Source organism: Montipora foliosa, chromosome 2, assembly GCF_036669935.1.
Source record: "Montipora foliosa isolate CH-2021 chromosome 2, ASM3666993v2, whole genome shotgun sequence".
NCBI lineage: Eukaryota > Metazoa > Cnidaria > Anthozoa > Scleractinia > Acroporidae > Montipora > Montipora foliosa.
The window spans coordinates 4,812,475-4,835,349 of record NC_090870.1 but is presented as its reverse complement, the minus strand read 5'-3'; the positions used below and the strand labels follow the sequence as shown (position 1 = coordinate 4,835,349).

General features: G+C 39.2%; 3 protein-coding genes across 3 annotated transcripts; 2 read left to right on the top strand and 1 right to left on the bottom strand.

Moving 5' to 3' along the window:
* The first annotated feature begins 8,448 nt into the window (after window positions 1-8,448).
* LOC137988830 (uncharacterized) lies at window positions 8,449-11,821 on the top strand. The gene is made up of 4 exons (XM_068834789.1): window positions 8,449-8,490; window positions 8,590-8,658; window positions 9,196-10,002; window positions 11,696-11,821. Exons 1-3 carry the CDS (start codon window positions 8,455-8,457, stop codon window positions 9,913-9,915), a joined length of 825 nt encoding a protein of 274 aa, XP_068690890.1. The 5' UTR covers window positions 8,449-8,454; the 3' UTR covers window positions 9,916-10,002; window positions 11,696-11,821.
* LOC137988823 (uncharacterized) lies at window positions 11,609-14,445 on the top strand. Its single transcript, XM_068834781.1, has one exon. It carries the CDS (start codon window positions 11,714-11,716, stop codon window positions 12,773-12,775), a length of 1,062 nt encoding a protein of 353 aa, XP_068690882.1. The 5' UTR covers window positions 11,609-11,713; the 3' UTR covers window positions 12,776-14,445.
* A 1,723-nt stretch (window positions 14,446-16,168) lies between these two features.
* Window positions 16,169-17,664, bottom strand: LOC137991117 (uncharacterized). Its single transcript, XM_068836237.1, has one exon. The coding sequence runs from the start codon at window positions 17,429-17,431 to the stop codon at window positions 16,169-16,171; it is 1,263 nt and encodes a 420-aa protein (XP_068692338.1). The 5' UTR covers window positions 17,432-17,664.
* Window positions 17,665-22,875: the final 5,211 nt, after the last annotated feature.

Sequence of the window (22,875 nt, the reverse complement as noted above, 5' to 3'; positions counted from 1 at the left end):
TATCCATGCATAACCATGTATGTCCATGTATACCCATGTATTTCCATGTATACCCATATATAATCATGTATACCCATGTATGTCCATGTATACCGATATCTATTCATGTATACCCAGGTATATCCATGTATGTCCATGTATACCCATATATATTCATGTATACCCATGTATATCCATGCATACCCATATATATTCATGTATACCCATGTAAATCCATGTATACCAATATATATTCATGTATACCCATGTATATCCATGTAAGCCCATATATTTCCATGTATACCCATGTATATCCATGTATAACCATGTATTTCCATGTATACCCATATATATTCATGTATACCCATGTATGCCCATGTATATCCATGTATATCCATGTATAACCATGTATGTCCATGTATACCCATGTATATCCATGTATAACCATGTATGTCTATGTATACCCATATATATTCATGTATACCAATGTATATCCATGTATACCCATGTACGTCCATGTATACCCATGTGTATCCATGTATAACCATGTATGTTCATGTATACCCATGTATGTCCATGTATACCCATGTATGTCCATGTATACCCATCTACATCCATGTATAACCATGTATAGCCATGTATATGAATGTATATCCATGTATGCCCATGTATATCCATGTATAACCACCTATGTCCGTGTATACCCATGTATATCCATGTATAACCATGTATTTCCATGTATACCCATGTATATTCATGTATACCCATGTATGCCCATGTATATCCATGTATAACCATGTATGTCTATGTATACCCATATATATTCATGTATACCCATGTATATCCATGTATACCCATGTATGTTCATGTATACCCATGTATATCCATGTATAACCATGAATATCCATGTACATTCATGTATATCCATGTATAGCCATGTATATTCATGTATACCCATGTATCTCTATGTATACCCATGTATATCCATGTATAACCATGTATGTCCATGTATACCCATGTATGTCCATTTATATTCATGTCTGTCCATGTATACCCATGTATATCCATGTATAACCATGTATAGCCATGTATATCCATGTACAGCAATGTATTTCCATTTTTATCCATGTTCAGCCATGTATATCCATGTATATCCATGTATACCCATATATCTCTATGTATACCCGTGTATATCCATGTATAACCGTGTATATCCATGTATACCCATGTATACTCATGTATACCCATGTATACCCAAGTATACCCATGTATATTCATGTATAGCCATCTATTGCCATGTTTTTCCATGTATAGCCATGTATATCCATGTAAAGCGATGCAGTTCCATGTATACCCATCTATATCAATGTATACCCATGTATGTCGATGTATACCCATGTGTACCCATGTATATTCATTTATACCCATTTATATCCATGTATACACATGTATATATATGTATACCCTTGTACAGTCATGTATTTCCATGTATATCCATGTACCGCAATGTATGCCCATGTATATCCATGTATACCCATGTATATACATGTATACCCATGTAGTATCATGTATATCCATGTATATCCATGTATACCCATGTATATCCATGTATACCCATCTATATCCTTGTTTAGCCACGTATTTCCATGTACACCCATGTATATCCATGTATAACCATGTATTTCCATGTATATCGATGTAGAGCCTTGTATATCCATGTATATCCGTGTACAGCCACGTATTTTCACGTATACTCATGTATATCCATGGATACCCATGTATGTCCATGTATACCCTTGTATATCCATGTTTTGCCATGTATATCCATGTATACCCATGTTTATCCATGCATACCCATGTTTATCCATGCATACCCATGCATATCCATGTTTACCCATGTATATCTAAGTACAGCCGTGTATAGCCGTGTGCAACAGTGTGTATCCATGTATAGCCATGTATCATATGGATATGTATTCATGGATAACCATGTACAACCATGTTTATCCATGTATAGCTGTGTAGTATCATATATGTCCATATATTTCCATTTAAAACCATGTATTTTCATGCTGTCCTTGTATATCTATTTATAACCATATATATCTATGTATAGCCTCTTATTATCATATATATCATATATATGCATGTACACCCAAGTACATCTATGTATAGACGTGTATTACCCTGCATATAACCATAATTTCCTTTCTACAGGGACGACCATTTGGAATGCGCTGCTAGACCAGCTAAATCAATTGCCTTCTATAAATGGTTTAAGAAAGCAAATAAAATCTTTCACGTTTGCATCGGCAAAAACTGATTAAATTAAGCAATTTTTGTAAAAAGTATGTTAAGGTCATTGATTTTTAAACTTAGGTATCTTTGTATATTATACACGGCTTTTAGGTAGAACAGATTTTCTATGTAAAATACGTATGTAAATTTGGTGAAATTACCGTGTTTAACTAACGTTCTCCTATCCTATCTATCTATCTATCTATCTATCTATCTATCTATATCTGATATACTTAACCATGAGATCTTGATAAAGAAATTAGAATACTTTGGCTTTGATCACTCAGCAGTTGCCAATTTCCATTCGTATTTGTCAAATCGCAAGCAACAGTTTAGTGTGAATGGAACATCTTCTAAGCTTCTAGATATTTCGTGTGGCGTATCACAAGGCTCAATATTACGACCCCTTTTATTTTTAATGTATATAAATATTTCTTCGGCGAAATGTGACGCGTGAGTATTTTTCCAAAATAAGCAATAAACACAAGCACAAAGTTAACAAGTAAATAAAAGTTTGGGAATGACTGTATTTTCTCCTGTAAACTTTATAGGGAGCTTCAAACTTTACCAACATTTGTCCAAGGACAACAACTAATAACGTCTTATTAAGCATGTCGAAAGCATTTATAATGTCGGAAACAGGATAATTGGTATTGATTAAGGTAATGTTTATGTAATGATAATGATATATCTGCCAGGAAATCGAGCGTATCTATCTGTCTGCTTCAATTATTAAGTTTGTTCATCTTTTGTCCCGAAGATCTTTATAGCCAATAGCCAATCAGTTTACGTTTGATCAATGTATGTCTATAAGATAAGAGAACAATGGGTTGTAGTTTAGTCAGTCAGAGACATGAACTTATGGTGTACGCCATCGGAGAAATTGTAAAACAATCGAGGAAAGCGACAGTGTGGGTTCCTTACTTATTCCCCATAACAAAAACCTAAGTTTTCGGGTGCTTAGTATAATTGCTTTTAAACCAAAACGGTTATCGACACTGGGCATCAGCTTTGACCATAGATCGTGGGCATTTAAGCCCTTGCTTACCCCCACCCCCCTCCTCCTCAACAAGATTCAAGATTCAAGAGTTGAAGCCAGATCGCGAGCCCAAAAATATTCCAAGAAGAAATTTATTATGTTCACCTCCACCCACACACGCAGAGACGGATTTCTAAGTTTTGCCACTACTTAAAATTTTATTGACATTATTCATTCAACAGAAAATATGGCCATTACCGAAGGAACTACGCCCGTAAAATAACACCTTTTTTGTAGTGGGATAATAAATCTCTTATTCGATGGTCTAACATATAAGGCCATTCTCTCCGTTGAGCATTGTCCGACCGACCCCAATTTTTGGAATTTTCAAAAAAAAAAAAAGGGTAACGGTGTTTTAAAACCATTTTAATGTTGCATAGGAGTTTCAGGGGTTGATCCTTTTTCCCACGCTGTCTTAAGTTTGCAACAACATCCACCAACTTTTCAGCCATATTCATTTTGGGTTCACGTTTTGTTTGTTTTCCGGGCTCCACAGCTATGATGCTGGGGTAGCGGGACTCCGATTCCGAGACTGCCCAGGAAACGCATTTGACGCTAAACGAAAAAAAAAAAGGAGGATGGGCTAATACTCGCGGACATTTTGCTCACTGCTCGCAAAATGCTTTGCAACTCTCAAAATATCCGCGGGTATTATATGTTAAACCATCGAATAAGATGTATTTATCACGCCGTCTGAAAAACAACAAAATATACCAGCAAAAGCTCGAGAATGAGCAAGAGTAGAATCTTCTCTCAATGCAGCAAAGCACAAGGAATAAATCTGGAAACAAACAAAAATAAGATACGAGAATGCGTTGATCGAGCCGTGTCTCCAAAGCTGCGATTGCTAATTCTGCTGTCGTACTTAGCATCGTCAGCAGAATAGCGCACGATTGCAAATTTGTTTGGTGTACCTCCACCTTTTGTTTGCACTTGTGTTAAAGTGTGTGCTGCAATTGTCAACAAACTGAAGTCGCGGTTTATCACGTTACCTAAAGGAGAATATTTTAAAGAAGTCATGCGCATTTACAAAGACAGATGGGGATTTCCAATGTGTGCTGATACGATGGACGGTACTCATATTCTTGTAATTGCCCCACCGACCGACCATGACGACTTCGTGGATCTCAAAGGCTACCACATCATTCTTATGCAAACAGTTGTTGACTATGAAATGATATATGAAATATGGTGAACTGCGGATGTGAAATCAAGTGAAACTATGATCCTCGCAGTTATGAACGCAATTTTAGCAATTGCGTAGGGATGAGCGCGCATGGGTGTGTATGAATATAAATGGGTATCCATGGGTATAAATGGCTTAAGGCTTTACATGAATATACATGGTATACATAAGCATGCATAGATATACATGAATGTACAAGGATATACGTGGCTGTACATGGACAGAAAAGAATATACATGGGTATACATCGGTATACATGGATATACATAGGCATATATGGGTGTACATGGCTGTACATGGATATACATGGATGTACACGGATACAAATGCCTGTACTTGGATATACAGAGCTGTACATGGTTATACATGGATGTACATCGATAGACATGGGTATACATGGATATACATGGCTGTACATGGATATACATGCCTTTACATGGAAATACATGGATATACATGGCTGTACATGGATATATATGATAATACATGAATATACACGGGTATACATGAATATCCATTGGCATATATGGATATACATGGTTGTACATGGATATACATGCCTGTATGTGGATATACACGGGTATACATGGATATACATGGCTGTACATGGATATACACGATAATATATGGGTATTCATAGGTATACATGGACATACATGGCTGTATATGGATATTCATGGATATACACGGGTGTACATGGATATACATGGATGTACATGGCTGTACATGGATATACATGGATATACATGGTTGTACATGGGCATACATGGATATACATTCGTATACATGGAAATACATGGCTGTACATGGGCATACATGGTTATACATGAGTATACATAGAAATGCATGGGTATACATGGATATACATGGCTGTACATGGATATACACGATAATATATGGGTATACATAGCTATACATGGACATACATGGCTGTATATGGATATTCATGGATATACACGGGTGTGCATGGATATACATGGATATACATGGCTGTACATGGATATACATGGATATACATGGCTGAACATGGGTATACATGGATATACATGGCTGTACTTGGATATCCATTATAATACATGGGTATACATAGGTATACATGGACATACATGTCTGTATATGGATATTCATGGATATACACGGGTGTACATGGATATACATGGATGTACATGGATACACATGGACATACATGGCTGTAGATGGGCATACATGGGTATACATTCGTATACATGGATACACATAGGCATACATGGATATACATGGCTGTGCATTGATATGCATAGGTATACATGGAGATACATGCCTTTACATCGAAATACATGGATATACATGGCTGTACATGGATATACATGATAATACATGAATATGCACGGGTATACATGGATATGCATGGGCATACATAAATATACATGGTTGTACATGGATATACATGCCTGTATGTAGATATGCACGGGTATACATGGATATACATGGCTGTACATGGATATACACGATAATACATGGGTTTACATTGATATACATGGATATACACGGGTGTACATGGATATACATGGCTGTACATGGATATACATGGATATAAATGGCTGTACATGGATATACATGATAATACATGAATATACACGGGTATACATGAGTATACATGGGTACACATGGATATACACGATTATACATGGATATACATGGGTATACATAGAGATATATGGGTATACATGGATATACATGGCTGTACATGGATATACATGGCTGAACATGGATATACATGGAAATACATTGCTGTACATGGATATACATGGATATACATGGATATACATGGCTATACATGGTTATACATGGATATATATGGGTATACATGGAGAGACATGGGTATACATGGACATAAATGGGTATACATGGACATACATGGTTATACATGGATATACATGGGTATACATGAACATACATGAGTATACATGGATATACAAGGTTATACATAGATTTACATGCGTACACATAGAGATAGATGGATATACATGGCTATACATGGTTATACATGGATATATATGGGTATACATGAACATACATGGGTATACATGGATATACATGGGTATACATGAATATATATGGGTATACATGGACATACATGGTTATACATGGATATACATGGGTATACATGGACATACATGGTTATACATGGCTATACATGGTTATACATGGATGTAGATGGATATACATGGACATACATGGGTATACATGGACATACATGGTTATACATGGATACACATGGGTATGTATGGACATACATGGGTATACATGGATATACATGGGTATACATGAATATATATAGCTATACAGGGACATACATGGTTATACATGGATACACATGGGTATACATGAACATACATGGGTATACATGGATATACATGGGTATACATGAATATATATGGGTATACATGGACATACATGGTTATACATGGATATACATGGGTATACATGGACATACATGGTTATACATGGCTATACATGGCTATACATGGGTATACATGGACATACATGGGTATACATGGACATACATGGTTATACATGGATATACATGGGTATACATGAATATATATGGGTATACATGGACATACATGGTTATACATGGATACACATGGGTATACATGGACTTACATGGGTATACATGGATATACATGGGTATACATGGACATACATGGTTATACATGGCTATACATGGTTATACATGGATGTTGATGGATATACATGGACATACATGGGTATACATGGACATACATGGTTATACATGGATACACATGGGTATGTATGGACATACATGGGTATACATGGATATACATGGGTATACATGAATATATATAGCTATACAGGGACATACATGGTTATACATGGATACACATGGGTATACATGAACATACATGGGTATACATGGATATACATGGGTATACATGAATATATATGGGTATACATGGACATACATGGTTATACATGGATATACATGGGTATACATGGACATACATGGTTATACATGGCTATACATGGCTATACATGGGTATACATGGACATACATGGGTATACATGGACATACATGGTTATACATGGATATACATGGGTATACATGAATATATATGGGTATACATGGACATACATGGTTATACATGGATACACATGGGTATACATGGACTTACATGGGTATACATGGATATACATGGGTATACATGGACATACATGGTTATACATGGTTATACATGGATACACATGGGTGTACATGGACATACATGGGTATACATGGATATACATGGGTATACATGAATATATATGGGTATAGATGGACATACATGGATATACATGGGTATACATGGACATACATGGTTATACATGGTTATACATGGATACACATGGGTATACATGGACATACATGGGTATACATGGATATACATGGGTATACATGAGTATATATGGGTATAGATGGACATACATGGTTATACATGGATATACATGGGTATACATGGACATACATGGTTATACATGGTTATACATGGATACACATGGGTATACATGGACATACATGGGTATACATGGATATACATGGGTATACATGAATATATATGGGTATACATGAACATACATGGTTATACATGGACATACATGGGTATACATGGATATACATGGACATACATGGGCATACATGGATATACATGCCTGTATGTGGTTATACATGGGTATACATGGGTATACAGAAAGATATATGGGCATAGATGGATATACATGTATATACTTTGCTATAGCTACCTATATATGCTGATATACCTCTTTTATATAACTTATGCGCTTTATGATACACTTTAATAACCCTACTTAAAGTACATACCCACCGTTCACTTTTTTTCCGCTGCTCACTTTTTTGACCGCTCCTCACTTCCGGCCACGTGAAAGCGAGGCAAACGAGTATCTTTACTACAACATGGCGGACGAAGAGCTGGCATCCGAGATAGAAAAGGTATAAAACTTCACATTTTGTTGTGCTAGTTTTGACATTCAGATAGGTACATTATGTTCTTTTCAAGTGTAACGATAAATTATGTCTGTTTTATCATAGGTTTTTACTTTTCTGAGGGAAAAAAGAAAAGTGGACTTCGATGTTTGCGATAGGTTTCGGAAAGAAATGGTAAGCCTACGATATTTGAGTTGAACACGCGGGGTTGAACATAATACCAAATCCCGTAGTGAGTGCACTGTCTTTACTGACGTTCCACTACCTGAAAACACCCAGAAACATGTAACCTGGGTAGATCTCCGTTAACAGTTGTCATACACCTACTACTACTACTACTACTACCACCACCACCACCAAATTGCTATGATTGCTGGAATATCTGTCTTTGATAGCACAAAACTTTGCCTTTGCTGTTAGTTAAATAAACGACAGGCAGTCTATTGCAAACAGTATTTAGACCACGTGACGTTAGCCAAGGCCATAGTTGTATTCAAGCGATTATGAAAACAGTTTCTAGGAGGTAATGATTTGTCTCCTGACTATAATCTGCGATATACTGCAAACCATAGTTTCTGTTGCCTTTTTTATCTAGAGCCCTTCGAGTAATAACCTAATTAATAATGTAACCTTTAAAGGTAATTGTGTTGTACAAGCAGCTCTTCATTATGATTTTAGTTGTGACCTTTTTGCTTAATTGCCTCTTTATAGATGGATTTCACAGCTATAAGGCCGAGTTCTAGTGATAAAGACTTTGAGGCTCTTGATTTGAAACGAAGAGGAGATGTGCTTGCTCTGAAATCATTTGTTTCCAGCGGTGGAATAGCTGGGGGAAAAAATGAGGAAAGAAGTGAGAAAAAGAGAAAGCTCTTACAATTATCTAAACAGCTTGTAAAGAAGTCAAGCAACGGGAAGGCAAAGACACAGGAAACACCATCATCAAAGGAAAGAAAGCATCCACAGAAGTCTGCATTGAAGAAAATCCAAGTTGGATGGCATCATTACAACGAGGACTTAAAGCGCCATGTTGCTGTTCGCCTAGCAAAAGGAGGGGGCACAAGGGAGTTAATGGTTCCATTATCTGCAACAGAAGATGATATGATTGATCTCCTGACAAATGTGTTTTTCCCTGAAGGATATTCAGTGCATGGATACACTCATGAATTAAAGTTTAAACTCGCAGACTTTAAGTTTGAAGAAGTAATAGGTGATGAGTTCACATCACTGTCATGTTACATAGCAAAGTACAACTTAAGCAAAGTGAAGATGTACCTCTTGTCAAGGTGTGTAGACATGAAAGACATTGAGAAGAAAAAGAAAGTTCACTATGTCAGTGATGATGATGATGATGAGGCTGCTTTACTTACACCTGCTTTTGAGAGCAAGCAGAATACCAGTACCAGGATTTGGAGAAAACCCAGCAGATGCTGATGTTGACTACCCACTAGATGCTACTGTGCCTGATTTAAATATTATTTGCGAAACACCGCCTCCATTTTTGATGGCCAATGATGAAATGTGAGTACCTAACATCTATGTGTAATTACCCATCACTACAATGCTTTGTTTTGATGAGTGGTTATTCACCCCTTTGTCTCAATATCTGATTTTCATTTTTTCACCTTGGACTAACCCTTTAACTCCAAATTGCCACTTACAGATTTTACTTTGTCTGGCAATCTTTGCTACCGGTATTCTGTTGTCTTGGCTGTAAATAGGGATAAAAACCAATGTCATTGAGTCAATTGTTTACAACCATATTCCATATTGTATACTTCCTCAGCCATGTACCATAAATGCCAATATTCCTCATAGCCAATTATTGAGATTCTAAGAAAACTAACCTCATTGCACACATTGCCCTTTCCTTGCTTACTTTTTTTGCTAGTTACAGGAGTTAGTGTATACTAATGTTTGTTCAAAGGGACATGACTGTATACTCATTATCATAAACACGCTCTCTTACCCCTTTGCCATCTTAAAGGCGCTATGTCACGTTATTTTAGGGTTTTTAGCCAAAATCTTGAGTTAATCACGAGTTAAAATTTGAAAATGGCAATGTGGAATTCCTATACTGATAAAATTATCGTTACATCACAAACAAGATGAATGTGAGCAAAAACGACCATCATCAGACTTTTTTCAAGATTACCCAAATGCAATCCGTTTCAATCTTGTCCATTTGTGTCCATCCATGCTTCTCTTTTCTTTTGCTGTATTTATTTTATGTTGTTCAACAGTTAAGTTGTTATTGCAATGTATCATTCTACTTTTTGTGCTTTTTGGGTGTCATGAAAATGACATAATTTTGCGTGACATAGCCCATTTAAATGTAAAAATACCTCGAGTTTCTCTATAGACAACTAGTCTCTGTTACTTGTTTAATTTGTTTGCAATGACACTTCTGCAAGTGTGAAGGACACTTTGCAGACAGGTTTCGTAAGCGACAATGTTGCTGATTGTCCAGGACAACGATTCAGGGAAATGATTAACAACCTCCCCAGTGCAGACACTGAAAGGGGACAGGAGGTAATTGTTTTTCTAATGCACCAATTCCTGAAGTAAATATGAATGTGAGGTATCATATAATTAATCTTGATCCACTGCAAGGTCACATGGATGTCTAATAGTTGCAATTAAGTCCATTTTGGAATTTACCTACAGGTAACAAAACACATCTTTGCACATAGTTAGCCTCAATCTAGATTTGTTCAAAACGTCCAATCAGTTCTGTTGCTGTAGTGTCAGCAATGTTAAACATGTACTTTTTTTTTTAAGTTTTGATCACTGTTTGGTAATGTGTAGAGTTCCAAGCCATACCAGGGAATTGTGTAGTATCGTTTCAGAAATTGCGATGATACCCTAAACACAATGCAGAATAGGCCTTCTTGATATTTCCTAATATGACATTATTATGAACAATTAATTCACTTTCGATTTATCTGAGAAGGCATAATAAAAGGTGCAGTCCACGCCTGCTTTCCTACTTCCATGCCAACAATTGACAGTTATACAGGTAGTTGCCTGCAGAGGAGAGACTATGTTACGTACTAAAATCCTGTCCAGATTGCATGCTGTGACACCGATATTAGACATGCAAGTACAGTCACCCACTTTGCCCAAGAGTCTCCTTAATAACCTAGGTATTCTTTAATGAAACAAGATATTGTATTGCTAGTTCAAGCAAAATTCTTTTACTGTGTTTTTTCAGGCCTTGACACAAAGGAGAATGAATGCCCTCGAGAAACTTACTGCTGGAGGTGTAACGAACGTATGGGTCCACAGAGAAACTGTCATGCTTGATCTTCTCAAACTATATGAAACGTCAGGAGAAATAACACAACGCCTTGCAACCGTTTCCTTCTACGGAGAACAAGGAATGGATCTGGACGGTGTCAAAAGAGAAGCTTATTCGATATTCTGGAGACAGGTCCTACACGAGTACTTCGACGGGAGCTCTACATTTGTCCCGCGAGTCGGCCCAGGCATCGAGGAGTCGACAATGAGAACACTTGGTCAAATCATCAGCCATCAATATGTTCTCACAGGTATATTTCCAGTTCAGATCAATAAGGCCTTTGTTGTTGCTATGCTCTGTGGGCGGCAAGCACTTGACAACGAAGACCTCGTAGAGGCTTTCCTGGAGTACGTATCGGATAATGAATCCATGGCGTTAAAAGCAGCTCTGGCACAGTCAGAGCAGGGAGGGCTCTCTGATGAATCCTATGGTTTCTTAATAGATTTTTTTAGTGATTACCAAGTGAAAAAGAGGCCTTCGGCCACCAACCTAAAAGCTATTGTGGTCCAAGTGGCAAAAAATGAGTTGCTGTCAAGGCCTGCCATGGCAATGGATAGTATGAGGGAGGGCCTTCACGACGGTGATTATAAAGATCTGTGGAAGTACTCAAAGGAGGATGTCTTTAAGGTATATGAGGTGATGCGCGTGACGCCACAGCGAGTTCTGTCGATGCTGTCTGAGGAGCCTTCTACACATGTGCACAAGTGCCGTCTACAGATCCTTTCCTACCTGAAGAAATACATCAGGTGCCTTAGCCGAAAGGAGCTTGAGCTGTTTCTTCGTTACATCACGGGGAGTTCCCTGCCAGTTGTCGAGAGTATCAAGGCTATATTTCATGTGAACGAGTTAGGCTCCCTACCCCATCCTATTGCACATACCTGTTCAGCTTCTATTGACCTTCCAGATGGTGGGTATGCAAGTTTTAACGATTTCAGAGTGCAAATGGACTCTCTCCTTAGCAATGAACTTTCATGGAATTTCACGTCAGTGTGAACTCACCCCTGCCTTGAACACAGACTTGTTAATTCTTACGTTCATCGCCTGAAAATGACGGACCGGCTCCGCTTATTTCCCTGCCGTAAACAAGCGATGCCATTTTTGACGGCCGATGCCATTGTTAGTATCGAAGCCTTCTTATTCGGTTAGCTTTCAATTAATTGTTAGGGTTAGCACCAGTTAAATACTCTAAAATTGCAACATTATAGCCTTGGGTTCGGTAGCGTAGAGGATAACTTGCATTTGCTCTTCATCCATTGAACGTTCGATCAACTGTTAAAATTTTTTTTCTAAAGTTTTTTGTTATTTCTTTTTTTATTCTACGTGACATACGCTGCTAATCTAGCCCTAGATTAAGTAATTTTTTCCTCATTTACAAACGACAAAGTTAACAGTCCAAACGGCATCACTTGTTTACGAAAGGGAAAATTGCAGCTTCACAAATGTTACAGGTTCGGAATCTTTCATTTGTGATCAATTTGTTGAATTTTGAAACAGTTATAGCGCTCAAGCTTGCGTGATATCGTCTCATTTTAGCCTACTCGGCCTTCGGCAGGGGCACCCAACGTCAGTTTTCGGAAAATATCTGTTCGGAAGACGATTTGAGATCTAGAATTTTCCGAACACTTGTTGTAAAATTTCATACTTGCCTGCCTGTCCTAGGATTTTCGAACAACTAAAAAATGGTATAATTGCTCATTTTAAACAGATTTTTACCCAAAAAAGGTCACCTAGAATTTTCGGGAGCCCTTTTTCTGGCTGAAATTTTCGAAAAGGTAAGTTTTGATACCTATAATCTTCGGATCACTAGACTTTCAGCTAGGAAATCCGAACAGATCAAAAATTTTTAGGGGATAAAGATATGCCTATATCTACCGTTTAAATACTAAAATACGTTTAACAATGCTATGTTCAAGTGGTTTTGAGCTATATTCTCGTTGGGTGCCCCTGCTTCGGCCTCGTCCACTAAGTATTAGGCGATATCATGCTCTCTTTCGCTCTATATAACTGTAAGTATTTTCCTTCAGCAGTTCCTTGTTTACGGTAAATACGGTCATGTTTGTGTGTCGTGACAATGAGCCCGTACTCGGCCGGATCTGAGAGCGGCTTAGACCATTAAAGAAACATACGGTTATAATTATCACGACAATTTGGGTTCGAAATTTCTGGCGCTGAGTTTGAGATTCAGTTGGTACAGTACGCGTTAGTTGATGTTGAGCTCGTTTAACTGAAACAAGATTGTTGGTGAAGACCTACGAGTTCATGATCTCGTTTCAGCCAGTGTAGGCGATGTTATTACCCCATTTAATTGCCTCAAGCAAACCTAATGTCAAGGTTTTGAAGACTTGCGTTATACCTCCACTATGACTCATTCGAAATGGAGTGAGTCGTAAGCGTTGTGGTTGTTTTATACTAATACGCACGTTTCTTATCACTGAATAAAGTGTGTAGTCAATATGTGACAACTGTGAACGTGATCCATTTGGTCTGAGAGTAAACTTTCAACGAAAAATGGTGTTCCTAAGGGACTAGGAGTTTGTGTTTGATTGCAGTTTATCTGACGACCAATGCGCAGTGCAATCGTTTTGCCTTGTGAATTGTGTTTGTTTGTTTGCCTCCATTCAAATACATTTTATAATAACATAAAGGAGAAAGAAAAAAAACTAATAAATTGTGTTTATCGTCTATTTCTTGCATCGATATTGGGGAAGGATGTTTGGGAAGGGCCCCTGGAAGATTTGTGGAAGGTGAGGGTGGGATAATTCTGAGAATTGGTTCATGCTTAGCGTAAGAGTAAGTGGAAATTGTGCAAACAACCAGGTGCTGATTAAGGGTGCCGGCCTGGGCTTTGGATATCATATGAAGCAAGCCAGCTCAAAAGCTGCTTCATCGAGAAGTATCATGAACACAGTGCCACGCAAGAAATTGGAGCGATCTGGTGATTGTGCTTAAAGGCGCTGTTACACTGTGCAATTTTTCGCGCAACTTGTCTTGAAATGCCAAAAACGTCGCTATACCAGTTGCAGAAACCGTTGCGTAAAGTACAATTGAGTTCTACTTTCCGCAACGGTTGCAACGAATTTTTAAAGCATTGCGTAGTGTAATATCTGTCCCCTGCAACTTGTATCGCTATGGTTTGCGGCAACAGTGTATTCAAATGTTCCCTTATCCTCATGTGATCATGGAAACGTTGCCTAGTGTAACCCCCGTAAAACAACTTGCTTCGTAAGGTGAGAACGTTTGTCGAAATGGCGTTGCGAGACATGCTGCACGCCGGAAAGATTGCACAGTGTAACAGCGCCTTAAAGGATACAAATTCAAGGTTAGGAAAATATGTACTTATTATTGCCAACGAGCAAGCCGAGCGAAGACGCGAGGCTTGCGAGGCGGCCAGCTTAATGCCGCGCGAAGTATTGCAGCAGGCAGAAAAATTCTCGATAGTTGTATGAAAAGTGTAATGTAAGGCTGCGTAGTGTAATGTAAGATTCCCTGAAGATTTTAGTAGGTACCAATAAAAGCGAGTGTTTTGATGTGGGATGTCATTAGACAAACTTTCATGACGCGTGTGACTCTTGATGATCTTGTGCTCGGAGGTGAGTGAAAACACATTTTTTCTATTTCCCTGACCATTGTGTTGTGTACACTTGCCGAGCATTGCCCTCCTCCAAGCTACTCAGGGGGCTAGAAAGGGACACGTCTAACAGATGGTGGCTTCCTAAAAGCTGTGTGGAAGGCCCAAAGGTAGAAAGGGTAAAATTTTCACACTTTGAGCAAATGAAAGGCATTTTCAGCTACCGGCTATGGTGCAAGATTAACAACCAGGCTTGTGCCCTGGCACGAATCAGACGAATCGCAGGGGTGGGGCTGGGCTCCTTTCATATTCGGCTAAAAAGGGGAAGAAATTCTCCCTTAGCTATGTGGTAACATAAGCAAAAAATAATAATGCATTTCACTTAGGAAATTCCACCACAGGTCGGATTCTTAAGTAGGTTTCACAACGCTAGGAGTGTCAGGATTCATTATGAATTCGGTCAATTTTAGTTCCACGTTTGTTTTTGTGTTTACCCACACTAACTTAAAGCCTCTGTCAGAATAGAAGCAATCTTTTACACGTCAGCGGAACTCACCCCGTTCTTCTCAAATTCCCTGCTGCCTAAGTACGTGTTCTAATTTATTTCATGGCATGACCAAACTGAGAGGCCATCAAGAAAGTAAGTAGCACGGAATGACCGGCAAATATCAACTAAGAAACTTATCGCACCCTTTTAAGCTACCCTTTTCTGCAGACAACAAGATCGAACGCTAACTGTAAAAAAACATTCAATGCCAAGTCTGACTTTGTGATGTTGCTGACTGACTGAGCCGACTATGTTAAACTTTCTTCTGTGGTCAGTTGCCTATGTCATCAATGTGGTCTAAGAGATCAAAGTACAGTTGAAGAGCTTCCTCTGCATTTGTTGGTTGCTCCAAGTCCTCGTCTTCTAGGATCATTTCGGCCAGTTGTTTAAAGTGTGGGGAACAGCCCTTTTCCTGCGGCCGTTCTGCATACATGTCTTCAGCAATTTCAATTTCATCCATGTCGACGGGGCTTGAATAATCTTGTGTAGCTACTGATTCTGGGACAAAGTAAAGAACATCAGGCTTTCCAGAGGGGCATTCTGCATTGACAGATGGTCGGATCCTGTGAAGATTCCATTCCTGGGCCACTTTATGTAGTTCCATTTGAATGACATCCATGAAACAGAAGTGAAGACATTCCCTTTGTATTACATCACTATCACTATACAACCCAGAATCTCGCAGGTCTTTGGAAAACTGTATCCACCACTGTGCACACCCATTTCTGAGATGGCCCCACCACGCCTCTATTCTCTGGTTAGATGTTGATTTTCCAAACATGAAACTTTTCTCACCAGAAAAATCATCCCCAGCAGTTCTACGAAAGAAACGTTGGATGGCTGCTACGTTACCATTTTCAGTTCCTCTGTCTCCCCTTACAACTCGAGCAGTTCCCTCTATCTGTCGGACACAATCTAAATAATACTGTGCGACTATGCACGGATCATTATTTGATGAAGCAACTTCCAACCATAAAATCCTTCCGCTGAAACCGTCTATAGCACCGTGAACACAGAATCCAAATGGTTTGAGTTTATGGTACCCGTCTATATGCCAGATGTAATTTGGACCTTTACATCGGTACACTCTTCTTCGTAGTCTCTGTCGTGAACGCAGTTCCACACCTTCTGGATCAAATATTCGTAACGTGTGGCGAACGACTTCTCTAGTAGTAGCCAGTCGGTGATGATTAACCAGCCTTTGATGCATTGCTCTATACCCAAGTAAACTTCCGCTCCCTCTCAGCTCTGCTTCCACTGCCTCGACAACCTCCTCTAGATCACTCAGGTTCTGACGTCTTGTGCACCGCAGCCTCCTCAATATTCGTTTCAATTGCCTCAAACTTATCCGGATACCGTGAATACAAGCTAAAAATGAAGCTATTTCTGGAGCAGTTAGTCCTAGATCGAAATAGCCTCGTATGATTTCGTCGCGTGTTTGTAGGTCACCTCGTACTGCTGGAGAGTAATTTGGAAGCATTGCTGAAGTGCAAGACCAGTTAAGAGCTAATGAAAGCAGGAGGATGAAACCCATAGCTTCATAAAAGCATCAAAATGAACTTAATAACTTTTACCCAGACGCCATGTTGCATGTGCTTAGCTACACCAGTTCGCTTTCAACTCACCACCAAGATACTTAGGAACAGAGGAAAACAAGACATACACTGAAAAATGAGGAGCAGGAAAAAAAAGTGAGCGACGGAAAAAAAAGTGAGCGGTGAAAAAAAAAGTGAGCGGTGGAAAAAAAAGAGAGCGGCGGAAAAAAAGTGAGCGGTGGAAAAAAAGTGAGCGGTGGGAAAAAAAGTGAGCGGCGGACAAAATCAAGACTACAAAAAGAGAGCAGAGACACTTGTCTCTCTCGAAAAAGGGGAGAAGAAGTAAATGTCCCTTTAAAAGCACCGTATATTTATATTCTAATTACACTGAAACGATTATAAAATATTTTGTAACTTATCTAAATAATCACAAAACACAGAATAGGAGCGGGCATCTCGTTTATTGATGCAGCGAGCGTAAAGCGTTACAAAAAACAGCATTACAGTTTCACAAACTCAGAGAAAATTACAACAGTAAATAAAAGAAAAAAGTAGGGTTGAAAGAGATGCCTGGAATGGCTCTTGCATAACTTAACAACCCTTAAATAGTGTACTAGCCCCTTGAGACACCTACAAGCACGCTAAAAATAGTTCAGCAGTACTATGCAACCTAACATACATACTCTCGTGAAACTAACAAAACTTTACAAAAGATATTTATATCTCCTGGTCTACACAGTCTATAGTCTGGATTTTGGCGTGATCGTCAAATCCCCGACCCTTAGGGCAACGCGTACCTATCAAAATCCCTATGAAGAGGAAGGCAATTTCCCTACAGGCCACCCAAACACATAATTTGAATACTCAGTCAACGTAACAGTTTGTAGGATCTATATGGGAAACATGAAATGCAGAAAAAAAAAAGGCTAATCCTAGTTTACAGCGAGGAAAATAAATAAAATAAACTTACTCTTACTTCACCTTGTGTCCTTATGTCGATTTGAGGCATTCTGGACTAGTTTTGAATTTTAAAGATCGCAGCAAATTTCCAAACTAATCCAGAACGCCTCAAATCGACACGAGGACACAAGGTGAAGTAAGAGTAAGTTTATATTATTTATTCTCCTAAACTACAATCTTGGACAAAACTCTTGGGAAAAATTCTAGCTTAAGCATCATTTCACACGCACTCACAAAGTATGTTAAGCCTCCATCCCCCCTTCCCCCCTTACCAATGTTGATAATATGATACAAAATACTGCGTAAGCCTTTAGCCGTTTTTTTTAACCAACCATTTGGAATGGGGGCAGGGGGGAAAGTAGGAGGAATTTAATTCTTATCACACAGGCAAATTAGAGCGTCACATTTTCCCAACAAGTTTTGTCCAAGATTGTAAAAATAGGAAAATGAGAAAGTTACAGCAGATTCATTGCCCCAAATAATCCTTTGTACCAACTTTTACGCCACTATATGCTGCTTAATTTGTGCTGTTGTCGTTTCCAGTTATGGGAGCATATTTGTTATGAAAGCCAATTTTTTGCGACTTAACAATGGCAGATAGTGCTAATCAGTAAAAAGCAAGTGACCAGTATGGTTATTAGGCGTTGTAGAGCCAGAAAAACGGCATTTGTTATGTAGCCGAATGTTTTCCCCCAACAGAGCGCACTCTCATTGGGTACTTCGAGGTCACATGATATCTAACAATAAAACTGTTTCGCGCCAAAAGTCTCTGAGAGGGCAACATTGCAAAATCTGTGACGTCAGAGGGAAACAGTGCACTGTTGACCTGCGAATGTTGCCCGACGACCTCGAAACTCAATGTTTCCCTCGGCTGCGCCTCAATAATAATAATAATTTACATTTATATTGCGCAGATTACATGAATATATGATCACCTGCGCATTACAATGATTAAAAAACTAAAAAGCACAACAATATAAAATGAAACCTACAATAAAAATAGATAAATAAAAATTAAAAAACTAGATAATATAGCTAAATGCAAATATATGGATAATTAAAAATTAATTCCTATTAAATCGTAAGGATAAAACATATTCTTAAAATTGTTCAAAGATCCACTGTTGCGAATTTTACTGGGGAGCGAGTTCCATAGCTTTGGGGCGGCAACACAAAAAGCCCTGTCCCCCAATGTTCTCTTAGATCTCTCCGGTGGCAACTCAAGGAGAAGCTCATTGTTTGATCTCAAAGAATAGCGCGATGCACTCTTAACACCAATTAAATCATTGATATATTCCGGCCCAAGCCCATGAATAGCTTTGAATGTAATTACTAATATCTTAAATCTAATTCTAAAATGCACTGGCAGCCAGTGAAGCCTGAAAAGCACCGGCGATATGTGATCAAAGCGGGAAACATTGCAAATAAGGCGTGCAGCTGTATTTTGGACTCGCTGTAACTAGTAACTAGGGCATGCACTAACTTCTTCGTTGATTCAGTTGAAAGATACTTTCTTATGCATCTAATGTTGTGCAGGTGGAAATAAGATGCACTACAAATCTTATATTGATTTGTGTCCCCATACTAAGTTGTTGATCAAACCAGCAGCCCAAATTCTTGGCCTCGAGAGCTGGAGTAATCTGATGATCACCAACAGCAAGAGAGTCTGCGCTGATCTTAGACAGTTGCTGTCTTGTTCCAATAAGTAAATACTCAGTTTTATCATCATTTAGCTTTAGCCGGTCAGTCAGCATCCATTGACGTATGTCTTCTATACAGTGTTGCATTGCCATAACTGCCTCATCCCTACTTGCTTGTGAATCAGGTTTAAATGAAAGATAAAGCTGAGAGTCATCCGCATAGCAATGAACGTCAGGTAGATGTGCTTTTACAATCTCAAAAAACTTGGATGCGTAAATGATGAACAAAACAGAACCAAGACAAGATCCCTGAGGAACTCCATACTGCAAGAAAAAACGGTCAGAGAGAGTCCCATTGACCGAGATGCGTTGACTTCTGTTCCTTAAGTATCCTGAGAACCATTCCAAGACTTGACCCGAGACGCCAAACCTTGACTGAAGACTCGTGATCAAAATACCGTGATCAACGGTATCGAAGGCCGCGCTTAGATCTAAAAGAACCAGCAAAGTTACATGACCTTTGTTCATATTCATAAGAATATCATTCTTTACCTTTAAAAGAGCAGTCTCAGTACTATGATGTTGCCTGTACGACGACTGCAAAACAGGATAGAGACCGTTGGAAGACATATGCAAAAGCAACTGATCTAATACCGAGCGTTCTGTTAATTTAGACACATAAGAAAGATTACTAACTGGGCGATAGTTTTTATACAGAAGATCGAGGCCATGTCTCCTGAGCAGGGGATTTACTATGGCTTCCTTCCATGAATCAGGAAAAGAGGCAGTCTCGAGAGACTGATTGATCATCTGTTTAATTACAGGCAGAAGCACATCCATACACTCCACCACCAGCGGAGTTGGCATTGGGTCCAAAGCGCAGTGCTTCTTAGCACATTTCTTCACCAGCTCTAGGACGTCATCATCATTTAAAAGCTTAAACTCGCTGAATGATTCTCTCACAGGACGATCAAAGTCATATTTTGAGGACCCAGAAGAACCTCGTGCAGCAACATCAAGATCCAACCGAATATCAGATACCTTCTTGACAAAGAAATTCCCCATAGCGTTAGCCAGTAAATATTCATCGTCATGTGGTGGGAACTGGACTCCAGAATCCTGCCTCAGTAACCTCTTCGTAGCCCTGAAAAGTTTACCCTGATCGCCACTGTTTTCCTCTATAAAATCTTTATAGAACGCCGTGCGGGCGTTAATCAATAAATAGGTAACACGGTTCCTGCATTTCTTATAGCATTCAAAGTCTGATGAAGACCTCGTCCTTCTCCAGCGCTTCTCAGCCCTGCGCCTAGCTCTCTTGGCTTCTCTTATATCCTCATTAAACCATGGTAGGCGTCGCCTTACAGTTACAGTCCTGGTTTTAAGAGGGGCGTGACGGTTCAGGATGTCCGTAAGAGTAGTGTTATAACAGCCAATCATCACATCAAGGGAGCTAGGGGGGTTAGTACACAATTCAGAGTCTCTAAGATCTTTTCTTAGTTGATCGATGTTAACACCTTTAAGATTTCTGTAGTTATGTTTCTTAACGGAAGTGGCCGGCTTAGGCATTTGAAGACTGCAGGTAACAGCAAAGTGGTCTGAAAATAAACGGTCTACTTGTGGCATAGAGATCACAGATTGCGATTGGCGAGTTACAATCAGATCCAGTGTGTGACCATGGATGTGAGTAGCCCCCTTCACATGTTGCTGAAGACCCAAAGATTCAAATAAATCCTGCAGCTTACTTGCATCCTTGTCACCAGCCACGTCCACATGGATATTGAAATCTCCCATAATGACCAACTTTTCAGAAGCCAATATGATGGACTCCATGTAGTCAGAAAACTCAGCAAAGAAAGCATTTGTTGACACCGAGTGCACAGCACTGTACGGCACACGATAAATAATTACCGCACGGAGTCTGTATGAGCCAGATGTTGCAAGCCATTCAGAAAACTCAAATGAAGAATTCTCACCAGCAGATAGCTTAGACACACACAAGGTGTCCCTGAATAGCAAGCCGGTGCCGCCACCAGTACTCCGACTCACACGTGGGTGATCAAGCATTTTGTAGCCTTCAGGAGTCGCCAATGCACGGGCAGCCACATGGTCTTTAGTAAACCAGGTTTCAGTCAGCCCGACCAGATCAAACTGTGAATCCATGACATAGTCTGTAAAGTCAGCGGACTTATTTCCAAGCGAACGCGCATTAACTAAACAAAGCCTCAACAATTTATCATTGAGAGTGGTGGTGAGAGCATCTAAAGGAATATTAATCAAGTTCGAATAGTGATGTTTTGTGTACGCCAGACGCCTTGGACAATAGCCATTGTTAGAGTACAGCCTGTTGGTCGTGCGAATAGGAATCGTAAAAGAATGCATGGAACGAACACCGAAGCTATTATTCCTATGCATACCCTTTGACGGCGTTACTATAGGTCCGGGATTAAGTTTAAACACAATATCACCCACCAGCTGACAATGGAAAGAGGCGGTAGTGTTTGCATAGTATGTGCACGGACGCTTGCAACGCTTGATCCTGCGTAGTGTCAAATACCGAGTCATGTTGCATTTGATAACAATTATAACATTCCAGTCAAGGACAATGAATAGCACTCCAGCTCTAGTCGACAATAGATGCCAATCAGCAAACACAACTTGCTCGAAGGGATCCGAGTAGAATAAATTACTGGCAGAAAAACTGCACTCCAATTGCCAAGCATTAGTCGATAAAACATGGTAGTTTAGAGTCCTTTCAACGTTATTTGTCATCAATTCGGTGTTAAAGATACTTAGCCATGATGTAGGAACTTTTAGACCATCGCCAGCAAGCAATAACAGCAGAA

Excerpts from the sequence above, each read along its gene's own strand:
- LOC137988823 (XM_068834781.1), top strand. The coding sequence starts at position 11,714 with ATGAATGCCCTCGAGAAACTTACTGCTGGAGGTGTAACGAACGTATGG.
- LOC137988830 (XM_068834789.1), top strand. The coding sequence starts at position 8,455 with ATGGCGGACGAAGAGCTGGCATCCGAGATAGAAAAG. Across the intron at positions 8,491-8,589 it reads TGGCATCCGAGATAGAAAAG|GTTTTTACTTTTCTGAGGGA; the intron begins GTATAAAACTTC and ends GTTTTATCATAG. Across the intron at positions 8,659-9,195 it reads ATAGGTTTCGGAAAGAAATG|ATGGATTTCACAGCTATAAG; the intron begins GTAAGCCTACGA and ends GCCTCTTTATAG.
- LOC137991117 (XM_068836237.1), bottom strand. The coding sequence starts at position 17,431 with ATGGGTTTCATCCTCCTGCTTTCATTAGCTCTTAACTGGTCTTGCACT.